Source organism: Pochonia chlamydosporia, chromosome 3, assembly GCF_001653235.2.
Source record: "Pochonia chlamydosporia 170 chromosome 3, whole genome shotgun sequence".
Taxonomy (NCBI): Eukaryota; Fungi; Ascomycota; class Sordariomycetes; order Hypocreales; family Clavicipitaceae; genus Pochonia; species Pochonia chlamydosporia.
This window is the reverse complement of record NC_035792.1, coordinates 4,320,056-4,342,691: the sequence shown is the minus strand read 5'-3', so window position 1 is coordinate 4,342,691 and position 22,636 is coordinate 4,320,056. Positions and strand designations below refer to the sequence as shown.

At 50.7% G+C, this 22,636-nt stretch overlaps 9 protein-coding genes and 1 non-coding gene across 10 annotated transcripts; 6 read left to right on the top strand and 4 right to left on the bottom strand.

The window, feature by feature from the left end:
* Positions 1-47: 47 nt before the first annotated feature.
* Positions 48-227, top strand: VFPPC_15908 (hypothetical protein; the record flags this gene model as incomplete). Its single annotated transcript, XM_018293661.1, has 1 exon — positions 48-227. One exon carries the CDS (start codon positions 48-50, stop codon positions 225-227), a length of 180 nt encoding a protein of 59 aa, XP_018145853.1.
* Positions 228-697: 470 nt separating this feature from the next.
* Positions 698-1,736, bottom strand: VFPPC_15907 (deoxyhypusine hydroxylase; the record flags this gene model as incomplete). The annotated part of the gene is made up of 2 exons (XM_018293660.1): positions 698-1,208; positions 1,279-1,736. 2 exons carry the CDS (start codon positions 1,734-1,736, stop codon positions 698-700), a joined length of 969 nt encoding a protein of 322 aa, XP_018145852.1.
* A 277-nt stretch (positions 1,737-2,013) lies between these two features.
* On the top strand, positions 2,014-2,085 carry VFPPC_17270. The gene has a single exon. It is a non-coding gene; the product is annotated as a tRNA-Gln (tRNA).
* Positions 2,086-2,589: 504 nt separating this feature from the next.
* Positions 2,590-3,618, top strand: VFPPC_05142 (protein NBP35; the record flags this gene model as incomplete). Its single annotated transcript, XM_018284382.1, has 1 exon — positions 2,590-3,618. One exon carries the CDS (start codon positions 2,590-2,592, stop codon positions 3,616-3,618), a length of 1,029 nt encoding a protein of 342 aa, XP_018145851.1.
* Positions 3,619-3,749: 131 nt separating this feature from the next.
* Positions 3,750-4,411, bottom strand: VFPPC_13770 (actin depolymerization factor; the record flags this gene model as incomplete). The annotated part of the gene is made up of 4 exons (XM_018291542.1): positions 3,750-3,938; positions 4,007-4,152; positions 4,230-4,332; positions 4,409-4,411. The coding sequence occupies 4 exons, from the start codon at positions 4,409-4,411 to the stop codon at positions 3,750-3,752; spliced, it is 441 nt and encodes a 146-aa protein (XP_018145850.1).
* Positions 4,412-5,023: 612 nt separating this feature from the next.
* VFPPC_13769 (molybdenum cofactor synthesis domain-containing protein) lies at positions 5,024-6,495 on the top strand (the record flags this gene model as incomplete). The annotated part of the gene is made up of 7 exons (XM_018291541.1): positions 5,024-5,107; positions 5,183-5,191; positions 5,276-5,320; positions 5,374-5,468; positions 5,657-5,949; positions 6,030-6,249; positions 6,402-6,495. 7 exons carry the CDS (start codon positions 5,024-5,026, stop codon positions 6,493-6,495), a joined length of 840 nt encoding a protein of 279 aa, XP_018145849.1.
* Positions 6,496-13,706: 7,211 nt separating this feature from the next.
* Positions 13,707-14,741, top strand: VFPPC_13768 (small GTPase superfamily, Ras type; the record flags this gene model as incomplete). The annotated part of the gene is made up of 4 exons (XM_018291540.1): positions 13,707-13,724; positions 13,909-14,023; positions 14,127-14,402; positions 14,500-14,741. The coding sequence occupies 4 exons, from the start codon at positions 13,707-13,709 to the stop codon at positions 14,739-14,741; spliced, it is 651 nt and encodes a 216-aa protein (XP_018145847.1).
* Positions 14,742-15,008: 267 nt separating this feature from the next.
* Positions 15,009-15,425, top strand: VFPPC_17649 (hypothetical protein; the record flags this gene model as incomplete). The annotated part of the gene is made up of 1 exon (XM_022429341.1): positions 15,009-15,425. One exon carries the CDS (start codon positions 15,009-15,011, stop codon positions 15,423-15,425), a length of 417 nt encoding a protein of 138 aa, XP_022285621.1.
* Positions 15,426-16,460: 1,035 nt separating this feature from the next.
* VFPPC_05140 (hypothetical protein) lies at positions 16,461-19,919 on the bottom strand (the record flags this gene model as incomplete). Its single annotated transcript, XM_018284380.1, has 1 exon — positions 16,461-19,919. One exon carries the CDS (start codon positions 19,917-19,919, stop codon positions 16,461-16,463), a length of 3,459 nt encoding a protein of 1,152 aa, XP_018145846.1.
* Positions 19,920-20,713: 794 nt separating this feature from the next.
* VFPPC_13767 (hypothetical protein) lies at positions 20,714-21,600 on the bottom strand (the record flags this gene model as incomplete). Its single annotated transcript, XM_018291539.1, has 4 exons — positions 20,714-21,029; positions 21,074-21,246; positions 21,299-21,364; positions 21,415-21,600. 4 exons carry the CDS (start codon positions 21,598-21,600, stop codon positions 20,714-20,716), a joined length of 741 nt encoding a protein of 246 aa, XP_018145845.1.
* Positions 21,601-22,636: the final 1,036 nt, after the last annotated feature.

The window sequence follows — 22,636 nt, the reverse complement described above, 5'->3', positions numbered from 1 at the left end:
AAAGCCAGTTTATCGCGCCGGACCGCAGTTTTTTGAGGCTGGACGAGATGCGCCAGCCAAAATTCTCTGAGCCAGAAAGCTTTGGTGTCGCAGTCGTGAATTTGATATACACAACCACAGACATTTGCAAGAATTCGACGCAATGGCTGCCATCGGGTCTCTCGTCTTTTGCACCGACTGCGGAAATCTTCTTCCGGCCAGTAAAGGCACAGAAAAGAATTCATTGAAGTGCGAATGTTGCGGCGCATGGAACAAAGGTTTGCAAAGATCGTAGCAGGGCCAATATCCGATATCTCAAGAGCTAACCAGGGACTTTCATGTAGATACTGGTTCAACAGTCATCGTCACAAAATCGAAGCCGTCGGACTTTCCGTCCTTCCTGCGACAAAAGTTGCAGTCAAACGTTCAAGCTGTTGAGAAGCATACGCTCCAGACATCAAGCACAGTGGAAGAAACATGTCCCAATTGTGGGCGCAAAGAAGTCACATATACCAACGTACAACTTCGTGGCGCCGATGAAGGTTCAACAATTATTTACAGCTGTGAATGCGGCCATTCGTTCGTCTTATACCACTCCCACCAATTTACCAATACACCCTACTAACTTGCGTACAACAGATGGCATGAGAACAACTAAATGTGATGGCGTTAATTCATTTTTGGGGGCTATTTTATTTCATATAAAGCGTTCTATATTTTATGCAGAAGCACTTGCAGTTTCTGGTATCAGGGCATATTCGGCGTTACCACTTTGCTCATACTCTGCCATATCCAATGCGACAATAACACTTTCTCGAACAACCTTTTCTTTGTCGTGAAGAAATCGCTTAAGAGTCTCCTCGACACCCTCTTCGTCTCCGAGACTACCAAGCGCTTCAGCAGCCTCGTGACGAACCATACTAGCTTCCTCAAAATTGCTCAACGCCGCCGTAAGAGCAGGGATAGAGGCCGGGTGTGACAGCTGGCCGAAAACGAAAGCAATTTCGTGGCGAAACAGAGCAGAAGTATCGGCGAATCCTGTTGCAAGGGCAAGCACTGCAGGAACAGCGGTAGGACAGTCAGGAGGGGAAGCAAGGTCGCGCAAGCCGAACATGGCGCGGTATCGCATAAAAAGAGGCTGTGTTGTATCCATGAGCTGCTTGCCCAACTCTTCGACCGTCTTCTCGGATTCGGGCATAGGTGGCGCTGGGTCAATGGAAGCGAAGTCGCTAGGTATTGTTTGTTAGGACCGCGAGGAACAATAGAGAATTAAAATCAGTATAAGATATCAGGACGAACCTCTGTCGTAGCTTCTCTTGTTTGCGCTTCTCCGAATTTTCCCACTCTATCCGATCAATGGCAATTTCGCATGTCTCAGTGACAACAACTTCTTCGCCTTCACGGTCCCGAAAATATTTCAGCACTTCCAGATTCTCAGGCTTGCCAAACGCCCCCAGCGCTTCAGCGGCTTCGTGTCTGCACATCGGGTCTTCGTTTAAGTCGGAAAGGACATCTCGCAAGGGCTTAATCGCAGCATCGTTGCCAGTCTGTCCCAGGCAATAAGCCAGCTCGTGCTTCAGCAAGGCAGATGGCGAAGCAAACGCGGCTGCGATAGCCTCGATAGCGGCAAGGGCAGTATCGGGTTCGCCATGCTTCGCAACATGCTTCAGCGAGAAGAGGGCGCGAAATCGAACGGCCAGCGGGGTCGATTCGGAGCAAAGGGTCTCCCGTAAGCTTTTCACAGTAGCGTCAGCCATTTTTTAAAGAGTGTTATGACGACTTTACCGTCGCAGAATAGAGGCTATAGGTATGACAATAGGAAAACTCGAGATGCGCTTGCAATTGCCCCTCCAAGACATGGCGCGGCTCTCGTCGTAACTCCGTCAGTAGGCAAGAGAAAAATTTAGGTGGGGTGATATGCGATAAGAATAGGCCCCCGCCGCATACCGCGGGGCCATTAACATGCAGGCCGTATAAGGCATAGTAAGAACAGAATCTTCAACCAACCATGGGAAGCGGCAAACCGCTTCAATCGGTTCCATGGTCTAACGGTCATGACTGCGGATTCTGATTCCGCCAGCGAGGGTTCGACTCCCTCTGGAACCTTTTTGACTCTTTTTGCATTTTTGCCGCTCACAGCATATTGTGTCCAGTCGTCGGTTATCAAGCTCATAAGTATTCCATCATTTTTTTTTTTTTGAACACAAAATCCTGGCTTTGCCCCGCGCACGAGCCGGATACACCTTTCATCCATCCGCCAATTGTGATGGCAGATCAACCAAAGCATCCGTCCATCAAAGGCTACCCTAAACAATGAGTTTGACAGCCTACTCCAACAACAGATTAACCCATTTGTTGCAATTTACAATAGTGAGGGACAAGTTCCATCGCTATAACATGTAGTTGCGAAATTACAAGTGATCAAAATAGAAGCTAGATTTGCTGCCATGGAAGTATTACCACGCTAGATCGAGTCCCCGAATCGGACCACCCACATTATTAAGCCTCTCAACCACATCGCCACCAACCGCACATCTCAACATCCATTTCCTCCGCTTCACCTTCACAACTGACACACAACACCCAAAACAACAAAAATAAACGGCAGCGATGGCCCCATCACTCGAGGAGCCAGAGCCCGTATCCGACGTCCTTGCCAACCCCATCAAGCAAAAACCACAACTCGTCGCTCCGGAGCCGGAGCACTGTCCTGGCCCAGAATCACAACAAGCCGGCCAAGCAGACTCATGTGCCGGCTGTCCTAACCAAGCCATCTGCGCATCAGCTCCCAAGGGCCCCGACCCAGACATCCCTCTAATTTCAGCGCGTCTAGAAAATGTCAAACACAAGATCCTGGTGCTCAGTGGAAAGGGTGGCGTGGGAAAAAGCACATTCACATCTCTCCTAGCGCATGCGTTTGCGACCAACCCAGACAGCAACGTGGGCATCATGGACACGGACATCTGTGGGCCCAGCATCCCCAAGATGATGGGTGTAGAGGACGAGACAATTCATGTCAGTGGATCGGGGTGGTCACCGGTATGGGTTATGGATAATTTGGGCGTAATGAGCATCCAGTTCATGTTGCCGAATCGAGACGACGCTGTCATTTGGAGAGGGCCTAAGAAGAATGGGCTGATCAAGCAATTTCTCAAGGATGTCGAATGGGGGGACTTGGATTTCTTGCTGGTTGACACGCCGCCGGGCACGAGTGACGAGCACCTGAGTGTGAATTCATTCTTGAAAGAGAGTGGTATTGATGGTGCCGTGGTGGTGACTACACCGCAGGAAGTGTCGTTGCTGGATGTCAGGAAGGAGATTGATTTCTGTCGCAAGGCGGGCATCAGAATACTAGGACTGGCGGAGAACATGAGCGGCTTCGTATGTCCCAACTGTAAAGGCGAGAGTCAAATATTCCGGCCCACGACCGGCGGTGGGAGGGGTTTAGCAGAGGAGATGGGGATTCCGTTCCTCGGCGCAGTGCCTCTGGATCCGAGGATTAGAATGGCCTGCGACTTTGGAGAGAGTTACTTTGATTCATTCCCGGACAGTCCGGCCTGTTTGGCGTTTAAAGAGGTGGTGAAGAATGTGGCGAATCAACTTGGGTTGGATAAGACGAGTGTATTACCTGATGAATAGAATCACGATAAGTTGAATGATTTATGGCAAGGTGGTATTGGAAGTCCTTCAACGCATGTATATGTGATTTTGCATCATATCCTATCGCGGGTGATTGAATTATTATTTTGATATGGTAATTTATTGCTAGATTATTTGTTCGCCAACTTTTCAGGGATTTCTTCGAGGTCTTCCACCGACTCAACATCAATGACACCGCCCGCCTCGGCTGTGCTTCGCATCAACTCCTTTGCGCCGGCGTACAGCATTCTCATTTCGGCGTTGCAGGTTATGGGAAGATAGTACAACAGCACATATGGTACTGAGAGCCGTCCGTCGGACTTTATGACCGTTAGGTACCGTATCTAGCCTGTCTCGGGACTCTGGTGTTGCGGTGATGACTACTTACCGTTGTCAGAGGGTAGCTCAAAAGAACAAACCGCGGTGTGTGGTCAGGCAAATCCTCGCCAATCTCATCGAGAGACTTGTACACTCGGGCTTCGTCGTAATCGTCAAGGGCTTGTCGGATCTCATGGGTATTTTTATCAATCATGTCTATCCAGTCTTTCGTCAGCGATCGCACGCAACAAATGATAGGGATGCAAAACTAGCTAGTCTGGGGCCAGGCGTACAGATAACAGCCTGGGGATCCTTGGCTCTTGATGTGCTCAGTCGAAACTTGCGCAAATGGTCCTTTGTTTCGCCGGAGAAGGTATATAATCTCGATTCGGAAGCCTGTCAAGCGCGGGGAAGAAAGAAGCATTAGCAAGACATGATGCGAACACTCTGGGAGAGAGCGAGAATACTGTACCATGATGGAGGATTGTAGGTAATGCCACGAGCTGTAAATGGCGAATATGCAGATCTTGCGTCTGTGCCTGCAGCAATGTCGTAAGAAGGTTGCTTCTCAAACCAAGCTCTGCGCAGCAGCAATGCAACCGGATGGCACAGCTCAGCTCAGCCCCGCCAAACCGAGAGCTCCATGTTGAGATGTCAGCAACCAGACATGAGATGGAGTGGACTGGACTGGACTGGAGCTCAAAGAAAGCCGAGTAGACGTCGGCTCTCTCCCCTCTGGTGCCCCACATGTCATGACCATGTCGCGACTCACTCCCGCATCAGCCTCCATGTCCCAGTCCCAGTCCGACTGACGGTCACATCTCGCCGCGGCACTCATCCATTGCCGCCTGGGTCACAAGCAAAATATACGCAGGACTGCAGGGTGCTATTTCAAAGAGGACCAGACGGGAGGGTCAATTGAATGCCTATTTTCAACAGCTCCATCTCCCCCTCTCCAGCATCATAGCACAGATTACAACACTTCAAAACCTCCATGTTGTCACGAGTATCCCAGCTAGCGAGACATTTGACAGCCCCATCGCGGTCATTTGTTCAGGCACATCGACGGCCATCGGCGATTTCAAGAATGGCCACACCTCAGGACAGGAGTACGCGCACGATTCACAGTGCTGCGTGTTTGATTATAGGAGATGAGGTACTTGGCGGAAAGGTATGAATTTGCACAATTTCCAAGCTGTTGTTATTCAACTTTAAACCGGACTTGCTCTGATACTGACCTTGACAGACTGTGGATGTACGTCATACATGTTTCCCTTCAGCCTCGTTGTCATGAACCGTTTTCGGCGATTCCCTATGCCATGTAAACTAATCTAGGCAGACCAATTCGGCTTATCTGGCTAAATGGTGCTTTGCACTTGGAATTGTAAGGTCGTTGTGCCCGTCCAGGTACAAGCCGTTGTTCTAATCCCTGAGTAGAGCTTGAAACGTATCGAGGTCGTTGAGGACGATGAAAGCGAAATCATGGAAGCTGTTCGCCGCATGAGTGATCGCTACGATTTTGTCGTCACCAGGTTAGTTTTTACCTGACGGTTGTGACGTCACCGAATCTGTTCGATATTGAGAATTCTTATTGACTTGTTGAGCGGCGTGAAGCGGCGGTATTGGACCAACGTGAGTGACTGTTGCACCTCGACCCAAGCCTCCGGGCTGGGCCAGCTTCGAGTATCCGTATCCCTGACTCCTGACATTGATATCACAGACACGACGACATCACGTACCAATCTATTGCCAAAGCATTCGACTTACCACTAAAGTTGCACGATGAGGCTTTCCAGAAAATGAAGCTACTGTCCAAACCACATACGCTCACACCAAACTTTGACTGGGAGACAGACTCTCCAGCCCTACAGGCTAAATTGCGTATGGTGAGACTTCCGACAGACGAAAGTCGAGACTTGAATAGCCAGTTCCTGTTTGTGTCCGACAATCTATGGGTTCCTATTTCCGTTGTTAACGGAAACATTCACATTCTGCCTGGTGTGCCCTCACTCTGTATGTTCAAGTTTGCCCCGAGCATCCTATCTCTTCACACATACTCTGCCATTGACTGGGATCCTAACGCTGTGACACAGTCCAGGCATTACTTGACGGAATGAAGCCTTTTGTGCTCCCTAGGCTGGTCGATCCTGAAGGCAAGGGAACTTGCAGAGTCTTGATATCCACCCCACTGCCGGAAAGTGCCGTGGCGGCATATCTCACCGATCTCGCCACCAGGGTTGGGCCCAAGGGCGTCAAAGTCGGAAGCTATCCCAGGTGGGGTAAGAAGCGTAATACGGTCACGCTCGTCGGCAGGTAAGCAGAAATGCTGTTCAATTTCTAGTCAAGAAACGGGGGGGGGGGGGGGGGGGTAGCCGGGCTAGGGCCTTGCCGCAGTTCTAATGCTCCTGGTGCCCGGAATTTTGAGGCTCACTTCACGAGTTGAATCCTGCTGACGTTGTGAACAGGGATCAGGCGTTCCTTGACGGTTTAGTTGCTGAGGTTGAGGAGAACGTTCAGGGGCGTCGTGTTACCCGAGAAGACGAAGCTGATAATCTTTGAGAAACACGAAGGTAAATGCTGCTACAGATCAACAATACATGTAGACTCCCCGCAAAGACCATATCACGTACCACTTGGAGAGGGGTTGGAATAGAAACAAACATACATGCCCGTTTCTGGTCAGCAAACAACGGCTAGATGGATAGCTGTAATTTGTACAACTGACCTCCCACAGAGCTAAACCCTGAGTGCTTATATGCTGCCTCGTGCATTCAAAATAACGCCGCCATGGTGTCTGAATGCCGCTTCACAATGCCGTGCAACTCTTATCTGTTGTTTGACCTGTATTGACATAGCGTCCTCGCAGCTGGAGCATTGTTAGCCTAGCCTCATGTGCCATTATTCGATACCGCCAGTTCAGTCATTAACCGACTGGCGCCACATGCGGCTCTTTTGCATGCTGGCATGCCACAGTCCCTGACTGTCTTGCCTCTATCTGCTGCGATACCCCCTATGAACCACCAAGATTGATCTGCCCGACGAAAACTATGCAACAATCTCTCGTGTGTGACCTCGCCAAAGACCATTTTCACTGCCCAGCTTCAAACACAGCGTCGATCTTGACCAACTTGGGCTAATGATTTGGCCAGTCGCCTCCCGATACCAGCCTCTCTCACAGAAGGGTGCCAAGAAAGAAGTCGGTAGATGCCTTTGTGACGCCAGCTGAGTACAGAAATGAGGGATACAAGTTGCCGTAGCGCGAACATGAAACCGCCCCTGCTAAACCCGCTAAACTGAACCATAACGAGACGACGATGAAGAGGCGATGGAGGAATGTCCCCCCTCTTTTGGTTTATGCTGTCTGGACAATGAATAAATAGCTATTCTATATAACCGCCAGACATTTGATTCATACCATTGGCTATGATACGGCTACCGTACGCGGGGTTTATACCGCAATAATCTGCCCGTCTGGGCCGGAGTCAAATGCCGTGCAATGAAGCTCATGCCGGACAAGAGAGAAACCGCCTTGGCGATCGGTGAGAGCTTCTCGCAACAGCCACTCCCATGGGAGGCCCTAATACTTGACGCATATATGCTCCCGACAAGTCTCACAAAGACCCGACGATGCCACAACCACTACCGCTGCCTTTGCGGCTTGGTTGGCGCCTGAGGTTGTCGTCAGTCTACTCCGTAGTTGCTGCAAAATGATGAGTTATTGCAGACGCAAACCCGGGTTCTGAGTCTCGGCACTGATTGGCCGAAAGAGACAGCTGGAAATTCTGACCGGGAGGCGCAATCCACTTTATCTTTGATGTCTCCATCAGTTTGGATTTCAGCAGATGAGGATTGAATATTAAAACCTTGTGTCAATCCGCTGGCTTTCCCTTTTTGAGGCCAGTCATGTCCTGACCGATATGAGTGGATGTGTGGTGGATCTGCCAGGGGTAAGCTCGAAAGTGAAGGTGTGGAGAGTGTCATTCTAGAAGGTCCAAAGGCTTGGCTAGAGGAACAGCTCTTGATATGTTGGGAGGGTCCCCTCTACTTTCAGCCCGACGATTATTACCAACTACACAAGGTGTTTGTCGGAAACAGATTACCAGAAACAGCGGAGCCGAGTGCCTGTTCAGCTTTCCGGAGGAGTAATCGGGCAGACTGGCCGTAACAGTACGAATTTTGGCGACCGGGAATCATGTCGATGGCGTGCCTACCGTCATTAAACAACCACCCATACAGACCTCCTTGGCGTGAACAACCAAGACCAAGGCGTAGACATGAGATGCGGTCATGGGACATCACATCCCTTCCTGGGAATGGTGATGAAGATTGAATCGCCCAATCAGGTATCCGGGCCGAGAAGAGATCGTGATAGCTGCCACAAATCCATTTTGTATCCCAGGTGAATTGGAAATTGAGACCACATTGGTTGGCGTGATGTAGCATTGTTGAAGTAGCTGCAGAGCTCCACAAATACGGAGCTCTGAAGGTCAGAAGTGCTCATCGCCAATGTTGGGACATCATCCAGGACATGAGTTGGAAATTGCCAAACCATGGGCTGCTTAGTGTGATTCCCTCGTCGTGTACGGAGCAATTTCAATTTACTCGACTGACAGGGCCCTCCTGCAACGGCGCCTAACGCAGGAAGGAAACCTACAGACACATGGCCGGCCAACCGTTACTAATAATTGAGTCCGCGATGTTTCCAACATTGCGGGTCCTCGGTAGCATGCTCGATTTGATAAGGCATAAACAACAGAGTCCAATTCAATGACTAGACCCAGCTTGTTGGGCATGTTGAACAGGGTCTGGATGCTGCCTTGATGCTTGTCAGCAGTCCTTGTCTGGAGGTACCACTTGGGCAGATGTGCACAGGCAAATGCATGCGAGCCATCAAGTAATAATCAGCCTGACTGTGACCGGATGACGATCTTGACAAACTCGGCTCAAAACACGGAATGAATAGTCTGCCAGACTGATGATGTATGTGACAGATGTGCCTGACATGGGGTCAGCCACACTCAGGGGTAACACGGAACGCAGGTCAGAACTCCAGACGAAAGCATGCACAGCGCGGGTATGCATGCGATATGCGCCTAGCTGGCACCCGAGATTGGCTAATTGGCTGGTCATCAAGTTGTCCGCATGCAAGTCTCTCTCTCCCTGATCCAAAGCACAAAGTTGGTATGCCTGGCCATGTAGACTGATGGGGTGGGTTTTCCACCCTTCTCGTTGCCTGATGGACGACGAAAATCGGCTTCAAACATGACATGATCCAACACATGTCATCGGCACTCCATACCGGTGCACTTGTACACATGCCGTGACGATCATGCCCTGTTACCGGAAGGCATAATTAGACCGACCCAGATACAGAGGCTGGAACATGGTGATGAAGGACCGAGAACCACGCACCATCTAAATTTGGTAGCACCGGTTTAAGATAATGGGAACCATTGGGGAATGGGATCACGGCAACACCGACCGTGGCCATGGCGATGATAGATGGCAGGACAATTCTTTGTGCATGCGGACTGCTGTGGTCGATAGAAGCATGGAACTCTGATTGTTTGCACAACCTTTGTGGTCTTGTCTGGTGTGCTCCGCATCGATCGGCCTGTAAGAGCAGCTTGAGCACGAACCAACGGTTCCTGGTAGCAGTCGTACCTAGCCTTGAACAAATGAATGGTGTTGTAGAGTAGGAAACCTTCGAGTCGTGAACTACTCAGTGCAGAGTCATCAAAAGCGAAGGGGGTTTTTCTTTGGGCCATTTCGTCCGGTTTTCATGGCTCCTGCCAACCAGGCGATGTAGCCCCACATTGAGGTGACAGGATGGCAGGAGCGAACCTTGTAATCATGCTACATCACTGAGATCTACTGATAATTGATACAACTCCCACATCTGGCACCTATGTGTTGGTACTCACGTACATGGTGCCCGAATTCACACGCCACGGCCTAGATTTGATGGGACTGGAAACAGCTTGACTGCTCATCACAGACACGGGGGTTTAAGGTAACGGACGCCTCCAAAGCAAGACATTTAGGTCTCGGTATTCTGGCTAACTGGAACATCTCTTGACACTACTCTGTACCATGAGGGAACATTATATTCGGACAGCATGGTATGTTTTTGCTTCTTCAAACCCGCCAGTGTCCCGGATGGCGCTCATAATTGTTTTTCTAGCGCCGCCATCGATGATGACTACCGGAAAAGACTCCGTACGCCTTGGGACCTTGGTCGTCAATTTGAGCATTTCTGGGAGGCTAGATTGGAAGATCGTCTCGGAGTAGTACTATCGAATAAAGCTGTACTCTACAGGGTGCGGGCGCGCTTGACTACCTAGGTACCTACATCCACGTTTCCACCGCGATTGTCATGTTCAACTTGCATCTGAGCTTTGATGTTGACGACTCATGGACACATTTCGACCAGGGGCCAGCCAAAGAGTTCAATGTTCCATGGAGACACCCCGCCCTTCTGAAGTTCCCGTGCTTACTCTCCATCATAAAGATGCACCTGGGGACCACCAGCACAAGTCTTGCGTTGCTGCTCGCAGAGATAGTTCTCCGTACCGTAATCTCCCTGGCAGGTAACATGCAACCCCGTGTGGAAGCTAACCACGCAGGCATCGAGTTGTGTGTATGAAGTTAAGCTGTAGTTCCAAACATGGAACATGTAGCGTACTTTAACATGGCACTCGGCATTGTGTATGATTATCCTCTGTTGTTTGAAATCGACTTGCTTTTTATAGATTCGTTGAATTCTTGCTAGATTAAGTTGTATTCGGCTTAGCCATGGTATACATGCCGGCGAATCTTGAATTCTTGAAAGGAGAGGGTCAACCTCCAGTAACTCATGCCCCCAGTTGCTGAGGGAGACCCATTAACCGTCAACAAGTTTAACAGTGTGCGAGGTAGTTTTGTAATAAGCAGACCTCCCTATTGGATTCAATGGCCCGACAATTTCACAGCATTTGTCAGGTGCCGGATATTTGCAACCAAAGTACTCCGTACGCACAAAACTGTTTATGCATGCAACCCGTCTGATACTTCCGGCTGTGGCGGACCATTCACAAACATATCGTGCAATGTAATCACAGTCATGCTGTAGGCGGCACCTTAGGTCCACAGAATTCTTTTGACCTGCTACTCAGGATGAGTCCCTCACTCGTTCCACAAGACCTAGGAGTGAAGCCAATCGACTGAGAGCGAAAAATCCAGCGGAGATGACCCTCATCAATATCATCACTGAGAAGTGCCAGCGTATTGAGCGCAGCAAAGCCGACCCTTCTTTTCTCGCTGCACGAGACACAGGCCATTGATGCCAGATGCTTCGGACCCCGGCCAGTCGCACTCCAATAGCAGGATGAACAAAAGATGGCTTGCCGCAGGGACTTGATGGCGTCGGTTTGGCAGATATGGCAAACAACTGACGCCAAAAGCAACCCCAAGCCCTCGTTGAACTGAAAGAGGAGTGTGGACGTGGTGAAGTATTGGTGGCACCATCAAGTCTAACCCTGGCACACACGCATGCAGAACCAAACGAGCCAGCTTCAACGGCACAAATTCGTTTTGCCCGTACGGCCTGCGGGGAACACTATGCATGAAAGACTTTCCTACGGTCTATCACGCATGCATTCATCAATCACGAAAACGCTTGCATTTGAAGCACCAAATCAGCAACATCGTTCATTCTCCCCATTTCGCGCGGACCCCAAGCCAAGATGTCAAAGTGGCCATCTTATGTGCCCCAAAAAAGAAGCTGTAGCGCCAGCCTCTCGTTTGCCATGACCCAATCCTGAGCCCAGCGACGGACTCCGTTCTCCACACCCTAGGAAACATATCATCCACATTGGCACTACTGCTCAAGGGTCAAGGCCCCTTCCTTCTGGGTTCCAATGGTCCCTTCGTTTCCTTAGACGAGGGTGCCGCCGCCATGTCCGTCTTGTCAACTTTTTTATTCTGTTGGGTGGACAGGATGGGTGAACTCGAAAGCAGCCTTGCAGCGATGAGCATGTGCAAACTGAGTGAGCATTCGTTTTGAGGCTTGACCGTCTGTTGTGCATACATCCAAACAGCTGGAGAATGGTTTCTTTCCAAGACAGCTTCTGGGGGGCCTGTGTTTTTGTGCGAAGGAACATGAGGCACCCACTCTGACAAGGCCATGGGATTGAGAGATCAGATCATTGCTGGTACTGTCCGGTACAAGGGGCTGTGGCTTTTCGCAACCGGCCGAGGAAGGGGTGCCGATGGTGGACAAGTACAGTGAGGTAGCTTGAACGGTAAGGAGGGCTTGGGTACCAAGGAACCAAACACAGGTCGGGATACCTCGTCCAGGACTGGTGACCCCGGTGTTCTGCAAACCGTGGCTGGTCTGATTTGGGTTGTCCCTGACGGAGGAGGAGAAACACAAACTGGGGAGGGAGGATACTTTACAGAGCTAACTGGATCCATTGAGTTGCTTGCTTCTGCACAAGATTTCCATGTAAATGGGAAGGGGAACCCAGGAACGCCAAAGTATTGTTGTAAGCCCACCAGACAAGCTGCCATCGTATAAATGTGGAACAACAAAGCTGATAACCAGTCAAGGGCGAATTGGCACGCTCGGAACATCGACCACACGGACTAAACTAGCCAGCCTGTGGTTCGGTCAAGAGACTGGCTCAGACGATGTTCTGATGGATCCTGGCGCTTCCACACTCAACCCAAGGCTCCTAATGTCTCGTAGTGTCAACTGTCTGGCCGTGTACGGAGTAGTGTCTGGCACAAAACACCACCAGTTTGCTGGCGCAGAGCACCAGAAAAAGACAATCTCTCTCCCGTCGAGGCCACATCCACCCTCCACGGTTCCCCCTGGACCCCGGCCGCTCCCCCGGTCTGGTTCGAGTTGCCCATCCACCACTTGCATCCACTCATGCACCACCCAGCCAGCACCCGGCACCAGTTGGGGACGGTCCATGTCGGTCAAGTGGACGGTGTGGTGTGTTTGAAGCGAACAGGCGGTTGTGAAGCGAGAGACGAGAAGAGCCCTGGTGCCAAAGATTGATTAGCCAGGATTTGGCTTGGCCGATATTGAGCAGAGTCGATTTGAGTGATGGACCGGACTCGAGGCACGAATTGAGTTGCGGAGCGAGTCGAGTCGTGAGCCACACTCACTGCTACCCAGACCACCTGCTCCTGCTCCTGCTTTGCTGTGCTGCTCCTGCCCCTTGTTGACTTGGCACTTGCGCCTGCTCTTCTTGCCTTGCACTTGGACTCGCCTTGCTCCTGCTCCCGTTTCTCTCCAGCCTGGTCCTGTCTTGCTCGCCTGCTCCTACGCTTCTGCACCCACTTTGAGCATCCTCCACCAACCGGTGGTGTCCATCGCCCGCCATCCTCCAGTCCCTCCTCCACTTCCAGTTCCAGTTCCAGTTCCCGTTCCAGATTCTCCATCCTAGTTTATCTCTGTCCTTCATCTTTCCCAGCTATTTTCGGCCTCGCCAACTCTCTTGTCGCTCTTGTCATCCAGCTGTTGCCGCTGTGCTGTGCTGCGCTGTGCACTGCTTTGTTTACTCGATCTTCTCGCCACCAATTCTTCTTCGACCAGACGTCCTCGCAATCTCGTCGTTGCCTGCGCGCTTTCTTCTGGCAACAGGACCGCCCCTTACCAGGCGACTCCCCATTCTTGTCTGTTCGCGCAAGCCAAATCTGATTTTGGCTGACCCCCCTAAACGACCTGTGATATCCTCCCGCGAGCCGTCCTTCACAAGACGTCATCATATTCATCCACAATGGCTGCGTCCACAAAGGTATGCTGGATCTAATTCTGACGCGGCCAATTCCTTCCCCCAAGCAGCTGCCGCACATTTATCATTCTACCCTGCCTGATGGCTCCTGCTTAGTTCATGACTTTCCGGATCTCGTTTCTATGTATTCACATCCACACGAAAATAACCCCTTGCAATCTACTGACGTCCTTATCTTGCGATTTAGTTTCTGAGAGAGTACAAACTCGTTGTCGTCGGCGGCGGTGGTGTTGGTAAATCCTGCTTAACCATCCAATTGATTCAAAGCCATTTTGTCGACGAATATGATCCAACAATTGAAGGTGTGTTGCCCTCGACTCTAGCTCCGACACAATAGGCTATGTTTACTGCCACTCTCGTTATGGTATTGGCTCCATCGGAGACTAACACAGCTATCCTCGGCAGATTCATACCGAAAGCAGTGTGTTATCGACGATGAGGTGGCCCTCCTCGATGTCTTGGATACTGCTGGCCAGGAAGAATACAGTGCTATGCGCGAGCAATATATGAGAACCGGAGAGGGCTTTTTGTTGGTCTACTCAATTACGTCTCGCCAAAGCTTTGACGAAATCACCACTTTCCAACAGCAGATCTTACGAGTCAAGGACAAGGATTATTTCCCCATGGTTGTTGTGGGCAACAAGTGTGATCTCGAAGGCGAGCGTGAAGTGACCAGGCAAGGTTTGTTCCCATTTCCCGTCGTGCTGCATTGCTTTTGCACTTGATGTCTTGGAACCTTCGAACTAACAGGAGCGTTACTTTTTTTTTTCTACAACAGAGGGTGAAGCTTTGGCACGATCTTTCAACTGCAAATTTATCGAGACATCAGCGAAGTCGCGCATCAATGTCGACAAAGCGTTCTATGATATTGTTAGAGAGATACGAAGATACAACCGCGAAATGCAAGGCTATTCCACTGGCAGCGGCGGTGGATCTGGTGTAAACGGCCCTCCCAAGCCTATGGACATGGAAGATGGGGAGAAAGAGGCTGGCTGCTGCGGCAAGTGTGTCATTATGTGAGGGACAAGAACCAAAAGACGTGTTGTGGCACTGGGGCACCGGAGGGGGTTGATATATTCAACAGTTGGCAAGGTTGATGCCGGTTACAGCGATCGGCGACCGTCACATTGAAAAGTATGAGCTGCGGAGGACAGGGAATTTCGTTTTTACCATCTCTTTTTTTTTTTTTTCCAACTCATTTGGACCACAAAATACAGCAAGCAACAGCTGTGATACCATTGTGGCACACGGCTAGGACGGATGAGGAAAATATTTTCATTGCATCGGATGAGGAGTCGGGTTCTGACTTGGTTGCATGCACAAGGCACACTTTCTTCGACGGACTTTCGGAGGCTTGTACAAAACCATGATGCCATCCGAGATGGACGAGGATTTGGCAATCCAGCTGCGCGGTATTGCTTTATTTTTGAGAGCGCAGCACGACTACTTTATAGCCACGCGCCGTTATTATTGAACATCACGGACCAAGAAACTCGTGTATCGAATGTTCCCAGCTGCTGGCTTCGAGGGAACGGAGCGGACAGCACTAGAGAGAGACGACGGGCCGGAAGGCAGCATGCGAAGATGTGGGATCCAAGACAGCAAAAGTTGCAAAAGGGAGAGAAACGGTACATGAATCATGTCAGCGGGCTGTTGCGAATTTTCATGTTGGGAGAACAGGGAAATCAAGAGATATCGAGATAAACACAAAAGAACAGGGACAATGTTGTGATACATGTCTTCAGCAGTGGCCTTGCGAGAAACATACTCACGGTGCTGCTGGTCAAGAGATGACGCCATCGTTTTCTCTTCTTTGTCTTTTTTTTTTTTTTTTTTTTTTTTTTTTTTAATTTGTTGTTCTACTCTATTCTGTTCATCTTGTTGTCCCTTCTATATTGCTTCTTCATCTTCTGCACGCAATTTCTTGCACCAGATAACGGGTTCTTGTCATTATCGTTTATATTCCCCCTTCACAGTTCTTTCGTCGGGTACCTGTAATTTGTTCTTTACATTTTCTGCCTAGAGACTTTACGACGCCTGCCTGCCCACGCCAAGAGAAATACTTTCGCTGAGTCTTCCATTCTTTGTGCCTACGCTATACTATCTCGGTGTTACAGTGACATTATTCTCCAGTGTACGGAGTACGTGGCAGCTAAAATGCTGCGATGTTCCTAATTACAGTCCTCCTTGTTTGTTCCAACTGTCCGCTATACTGCCCTAACCTGCTTATCTGACCATTCATATTTTTGGTATATTTTCTTATAATATCCACCTCTTTTTTTTTTTTTTTTTCGAGAGTTGTATTTTCCACTCACCGGAACCTCGCCCCCTGCAACCTTCATTCTCTTGTGCGTCATGTTGCTCGTGTGTGACAGACAACCTTGCATACATTCGTGGCTGGCCCTCTCCCTGTTCAGCTCCACTGCATTCAATTCTGGGAGCGATTGGGCATAGTGGTTGGGAGAGAATTGATGCGATGGCTGGTACTTAGCAAGGGGAAGGAGAAGGGTGAGGTAAGAATGTGATGTCGGATGTAGCACACGAATCTCACCACCTCACCGATCTGCAGGTGCGTTCTGGTTCTGGTGCCCAAGTCCTTCTCGTGCTCCATACATTCCTTTCCCCTGATCGTCTTTCCTCACATGAGCTTATGCTAACTCTGTCGTTTACGGAGTCCATGACTCCCGTTTTTGGGCCAGCTCCAATGTCCTCGAGTACAGGGATGGAAAGTCTGATATCTCACAAGCTTGGGTCAACGAGCATGCTTGAATCAGGGCCCCAGTCAGATACCCTCGTCGTGAACCATTTGAGCCAACCACCACCGACCTCTGGGTGTTTCTTTAGCTGGTTGAGAACCAGGTCACCGCACACAAGACAAGCCCACGACACCGTTTCTTGTGAATCAGCAGGCACGTGGGCGAGCTCACTATTTGACGGTGAGTGCCCAGCCTCAGCCACGGGTACCTGCATAAGGCAGCCCGGGCATAGACCTGCCTCTCCCTGGGCTTCTCGCCAGCCATTCACCCTGCTGGCTTGATATAGGGCCAGGCGTGCAAAATGGAATCGATCATCCCGGCACATGTACGAGCGAAATATCTTTTCACCACAAAGGCATCCTGTGACGGGGTGAGTGGATTCGTTGAGCGTTAACTGTCGGCCGTTTATGCTCAAGGCTCCGGAAATATTGGCGCCTCCCGTGAACTGGCATCCCCAGACTTGGCTTACACCCAGCTTATGCATAGCTCCGAGGGTTTGTGGGCTCCCAGTTAGGCGACCGTGGCAAGGTGTGCAAAAGTAGGCACGCATGGAGATGAGATCGCGCCTCGTAATCTGGTCGGGGCCGGTCACCAGGAGGTTTCTGTTATCCTGTTCGCAAGGACTACAAACGATCTCGGAGGTTCCGTGAGCGTGTGTCCCTTGACAAATTGCGACGCCTAGGGATTCATTGCAGATTGCTGTCCTATCCAGGCACTGGTTCCCGCCAATGCCAGGGTGACTGATGACTTGGGAAGGAATCCTGCTCAAAACTGGAACAATGGGGGTTTGACGGAGGAGAGAGCCGTTGACAACACTGAAGAGGCCGATGTTAATCCCGGATGATGTGGATAGGGCTAAGTTTTCCACATAGTCGGCCATTTCTCTGTCTCTGGCCGCCAGTTCGAATGGGTTTGGCGCATACATGTTGTTCTGTCTCCAGCGGGTAGCTTGGTACTGAATCACGTTGCCTCCAACTGGGAAGCTTGGGCTGGGAGGCCAGAATTGGGGGATAAAGAGAGACGGTGGAACGAAGGTGAAACTGGAGAGAACACCATCGCCGTTATTATAGGGATATGGAGGGAAGCTCATCGTTTGTTGCTGCGGCTGCGGCTGCGGCTGTGGGTGCGACATCAGCTGTGAAGGGTGAATGACACCGGAAGTCGTGTTTGACAGATTCACGAGCGTATGCGTTTGTCTGGGCGTTTGTTCCATTGCAGCGGGCCCGTTGGCTGGATGGCGTGTTTGGTATCCCGAATACCTCATCATGTTACCCATGTTCTCGACATTGTCGTTTGCCAAGCCACCACCACCATATGCATACGCAGACGAACCTCCAGCAGGAGGAGGAGCCATGTCGAGCCTGTTACTCTGACCAGCGTTGCTTCCCGTGGCAAACGGATGACTTGATTGACGGGCGGATGTGTTGCCGGAACGCCTATTTTGGCCATGGAAACCATCACCACGTCCACCCGTGTTGTTGCGGTCGTTCTCTTCCTCTACTTCATCATCTGGCCCCTCCTCCTCTCCCTCTGCGTCCACGTCCTCGTCCTCGTCCTCCTCATCGTCATCATTCAGCTCTACAACTCTGTTCGACTGTCTTCTAGTTCTGGTCGTTGACCGCCCGTCCAAGTGTTCTCTGTACGGCCTCGAAGGCATTTCATCAGCCTTGTGTGTCAGATAGTCCGGCTTATTGCACTGCTGAATCCAATTGGGCCAACGGACCGTCATCCAGTCTCTGAGCTGCTTGACCGTGATATCGTTCACATTCAAACCTGCAAGTTCACACCCAGGAGCTCCAAGCGGAGGAACACCGCTCGCCACCAACGCCTTCCTCATCGTCTGCACACCGGCCACGATGCTCTGTTTAGTCTGTCTGGAAAATTCGAGCACGTCGTCCTTCTCCGGACGAAACGCGTACCGTGCAAACGGCGGGCCAATGTAGTGCTCGATCTGCGTTCCGTCCTTTTCATCGTTCACACCGTCCGCTCCGTACCCCAAGCTCAGGTAGTACAAGGGCCCGGGCTGCTCGTCGTCTTCGTTGATTCTACGATCCAAGCAATTCAGAGTGCGTTCCGCGCCGACCTGCCACGTATCGCACTTGTCCGCCTCGCCGTTGTAGAAGCAGGAGTCGCAGGGTCGTTGGCGATCGCAGTTCCTCCCCTTGGCCTCGCACTGGGAGCATTTGGCAAAGGGACAGAAGTTTCCGATGCCGACTCTGCTCAGGTCGAACAACGGGTAGATGGTGTTTGGGTTGTCCTTGTCCCGGCAGACCATGCCTGTCTGCCAGCACCAGTTGCAGGCGTACTCGGCGTACTTTGCGGATGCTCGGCAGTGACGCTTCTGGAGGCTGCATTGCTTGCACTGCGTCCTGAAGATGTTGCTCTCTCCTCGTAGGTCCAGCCATCCTCCGCCGAGCTCGCCCGTGGTCGTCCACTTGGTGGGCATTTCCAGAGGGTTGGGATGGTTTCCCACGAGCATACCGCCCGTCATGCAAGACATCCGGCCTCCTGCGCACTGTTGACAAGGCTGTGAAGTATCGCGAGTGTCGAGCCAGCTGCACACGGAACCGTTCCTCTTGTTGGGCAGGTTTCTGCAGATGTCACACTCGCGTCGGAACCATTTCAGTTTGCCCTTTTGCAGATTTGGCTTTTGACCCATCCTCCTGACGGCATGGAGACCCCAGCCCATGTCGGTGGTGGTGGCCTTGACATTGCAAACTACTGGGACGCGGGATTTCGTCTTCATACATGCTGTGCATTTCAGCTGTAGGAAGGGGTCAGCGTCACAACGGCTGGATCCTTGACACTCCTCGCAGGAGACAGGTGTTGGAAAGTCGAGGGGATGGCCAGTCGAGTAGCGTTTGAAGACTTCGAGATGGTCATCTTGACCGGTACGAACGCAGACGTGGTCCGGATCCCCTGATAGGAATCGGTGGTCGGCGCATCTCTGGCATTCAAACACGTACCCGTCTCTAACTTCTCTATTACAACCGGTATCGTCGTCCAGATCAGGAGGATTACTCTTGCAAAAGTCGCAGGTTAAGTCGTTAATGCCCTGCTCTGTCTTTACAGCAGCTCGCTGATCCGCAAGTTCGGTGTCCACCACCTGTCCCTTTTGGAGCTTCTTCTTGTTGGTCTTTTTGCCGTTGTCGTTGTCGTCGTCGTCGTCGTCGTCGTCGTCGTTGTTGTCCTCGTTGTCGCTGTCGCCGGAGTCGCCCTCGTCGTCACTGGTGGCCCTGCCTTTTCCCTTTCGGCTTTTTGACCGCTTCGAAGCCGTTGCAGTGGTCCTGGCGCGTTTGGACTTGTTTCCTCTTGCCGATGAAGCCCGTCTCTTTGTACCGGTACCGGGTGTCGATGTAGATTGTTGAGTTTGAGATTGTCCAGCATTAGACGGCCCTGGAGTTGCACTCCGTCTGCCCGATGATCTCGTTCGGCCAGTCATCTTGACCACCACAATACACCAATCCTATTCCAAAATCCGTCGTACAATAAAGTCTCGAAATATCGTAACGGACTTGTCCAATAAATCCTCCCAAATCTGCTTGCGTTGAAACTCCTTTCCACCAACTGTAATCTCAACTCTCACGCTGTAAATAAAACAATCAAGTAAAAGCAATGAATACCTTGTCGATGGCTGTTATTATTCCAAGTATATTTCCAGAAATCCAACGACGGCCACCATCAAATATATCTATGAAATTGCCTGCCCCCAGCGCCATCCCCCTTCCTCCAAACGCCTCTTTGACAAACAGCCATCATCACACATGAAAATACCCAAAGAACAGTTGACTACCCAAGTCCACGTACATACAACATACAACATGTAGACGTGAAACAAAGTCTATACACCAACAAAGATGTTCTTTTGTGTAACACTAAAGAAAGTTGAGACGAGAATTACCGAACTGCCGTGCTTTCAAGCCACGAAAAATAGAAACACGGGGGCCACCACCCGTCATGAACATCACAAAGACGGCACGCCGACGACGATGGAATCTCGAAAAAGATCGGTGCGCGGACCTATAAACCGCTAACAACTTTTTTTGTTATAGAATGCTTGTGTTACATCCTTGGGCCCGTGCGTTTTTCATCCTTTCTACTTGGCGTATATCGGCAGAAACCTAAGTGACATGTATTCTATGTCTAGATGCTACTGCGTTTTTGTTCACTCTTTCAACGAGGTGATCGCACAGTCTGTACAATCTCTTGATTCACTCTTCACGGGAGTATCTATTGTTAGAGATCTTTCTTCAGGTACACGCACGGAATGGGAACGACGTCACCCGTCTCCGGATGTGTCCACATGTACGCCGCTTCTTTCATGCCCATGGTTTCGTAGCCCTGGCGTAGATACCAGTCTTCATTGGTGCGAACTTCCTCCGGACGAGGCAGGCCCCTGTCATCGTAGAAGCCCTTGAGGGATTCTTCGGATCTCTGAAATGCGCCGGAGACGGTGTCGAGGGCGATGACGGAGCAGTTGAACGGGGTGGAAGAGGCGGTCCGTTCGATTTGGTGCATTGCCTTGCGGCCGAGACCACCGGATTGAAGGGCCCTGTGACATGAGCATGTGTCTGTATTGTACTGAGTGTTACTCACCCTGAGATGTAGAGGCTTTTAACCCAGTATGTTAAAGGCGGCAGGGAAAACTCCTCGTTCAACTTGGGGAACACTTCCATGCCGATATGGCCGATGGGGACGAATGCCCTCTTTGTAGGCGTTACGGGTGCGTTGCCCATCATGGTTGCAGTGTCAATTAACGGCTCTTTTTCCTAGATCTCATTTGTCAGTTATAGAGAGATAACGTAGTCAAAGCAAACTCACCTTTGGAAACTGCCGCAAATGAGCCTCCATCATCGTATCCCTCCCCTCCGTCTCCTCACCAAGCACCTATCCAGAATTAGCCCATTCACAACATGAACCGGGGGAACAAGACGCACAATCCAATACATCAACTTAGTCCCCTTCCTCACAGTCCCCTTCCACTCCTCAACGACTTCGTAATCCCACGTACACGCAACTCGCTGGTCGAATAGTCTCTGGCTCTGGGCGTGGTTCTCCGTGTCCCATGGTATTAAGCACACGCTGTTCTTGGCCTTGACTGCGTCGGTGGAGTTGCGGCCCATGGTGCGGGTGTGGTACCGGACTGTTCTGGCTACAAGATGTACACTTATTTCAGCGGTTGAACAAGGAATTGTAAGTTCAGTTAATTCACGGGTAAGTTTTGAAAGTCCGGCATGGATACAGGCAGAGTCAAGTTGCTGACAAGTTGCTTCGTGAGGATGGATGGTGTACGGTGGGTTCACTAGCGGTGGATAACGGCGTGGAACTGTCGAAACGGCAGGGTTCTTTTCTTTTCCTAGGTTTTGTGCCAAGGGTCTCCATAGTCTAGAGAGAATTGGGAAACACCCAGACCCAGAGTGAGATGTGAGACACTAGAACGACCATGGGGCGAACAATGGGAGCGTGGCTTGGGCATAACATAACGGTCCATGTCGAGGCTCCAACGTTACTGTTAATCCTGCCTTGACGTGCCACCAAGTTAACTAATACATGGAACCTCAACCAAGACTCATTCGTAGATATAATACGGACGGGGTTTCGCCTTCTTTGCAGAAAGACACATAAGCCATGACCATGTGGTGAGATGAGTAGCATTGAACGCCGCCTCCCTCAAGTGCATGAGTTCCGAAATTATTCGATTCTTATTCTTTGTCTCTTCACATGATGCCTCTTCTTCTTCCGCTACCTCTTCATCTACGCTTTGCAAGTCTTCAGTCACCCCTCTCTAAAATAGCACGCTCGCCTTTTGCCACCGATATGACTCCCAAAAATGTTGCCTTCCTTTCCCCAACAATGCTTCCGAATCATGCTACTTACTATTTCAATATAACTACTACCCCAACCAACCCCAGCCAACCCCAGCCAACCCCAACCAACCCCTGGGCTGAACGGCAGAGCAGTCGATCTTGACCAACCCTATGATTACTTTAGTTCGACCCTGACACACTTGCCAAATGCGCTGAATACATCTACCTCCTTCTCCACGGACGGGTTTTCGCTCCAGCTGCAAAAACAAATATCGAGGGCCTGTTGATAGCCTCACATTTGTCTGGAATCTGGAATCTCATATCATATCGCCCAAGTCTCGCCAAGTTCCTG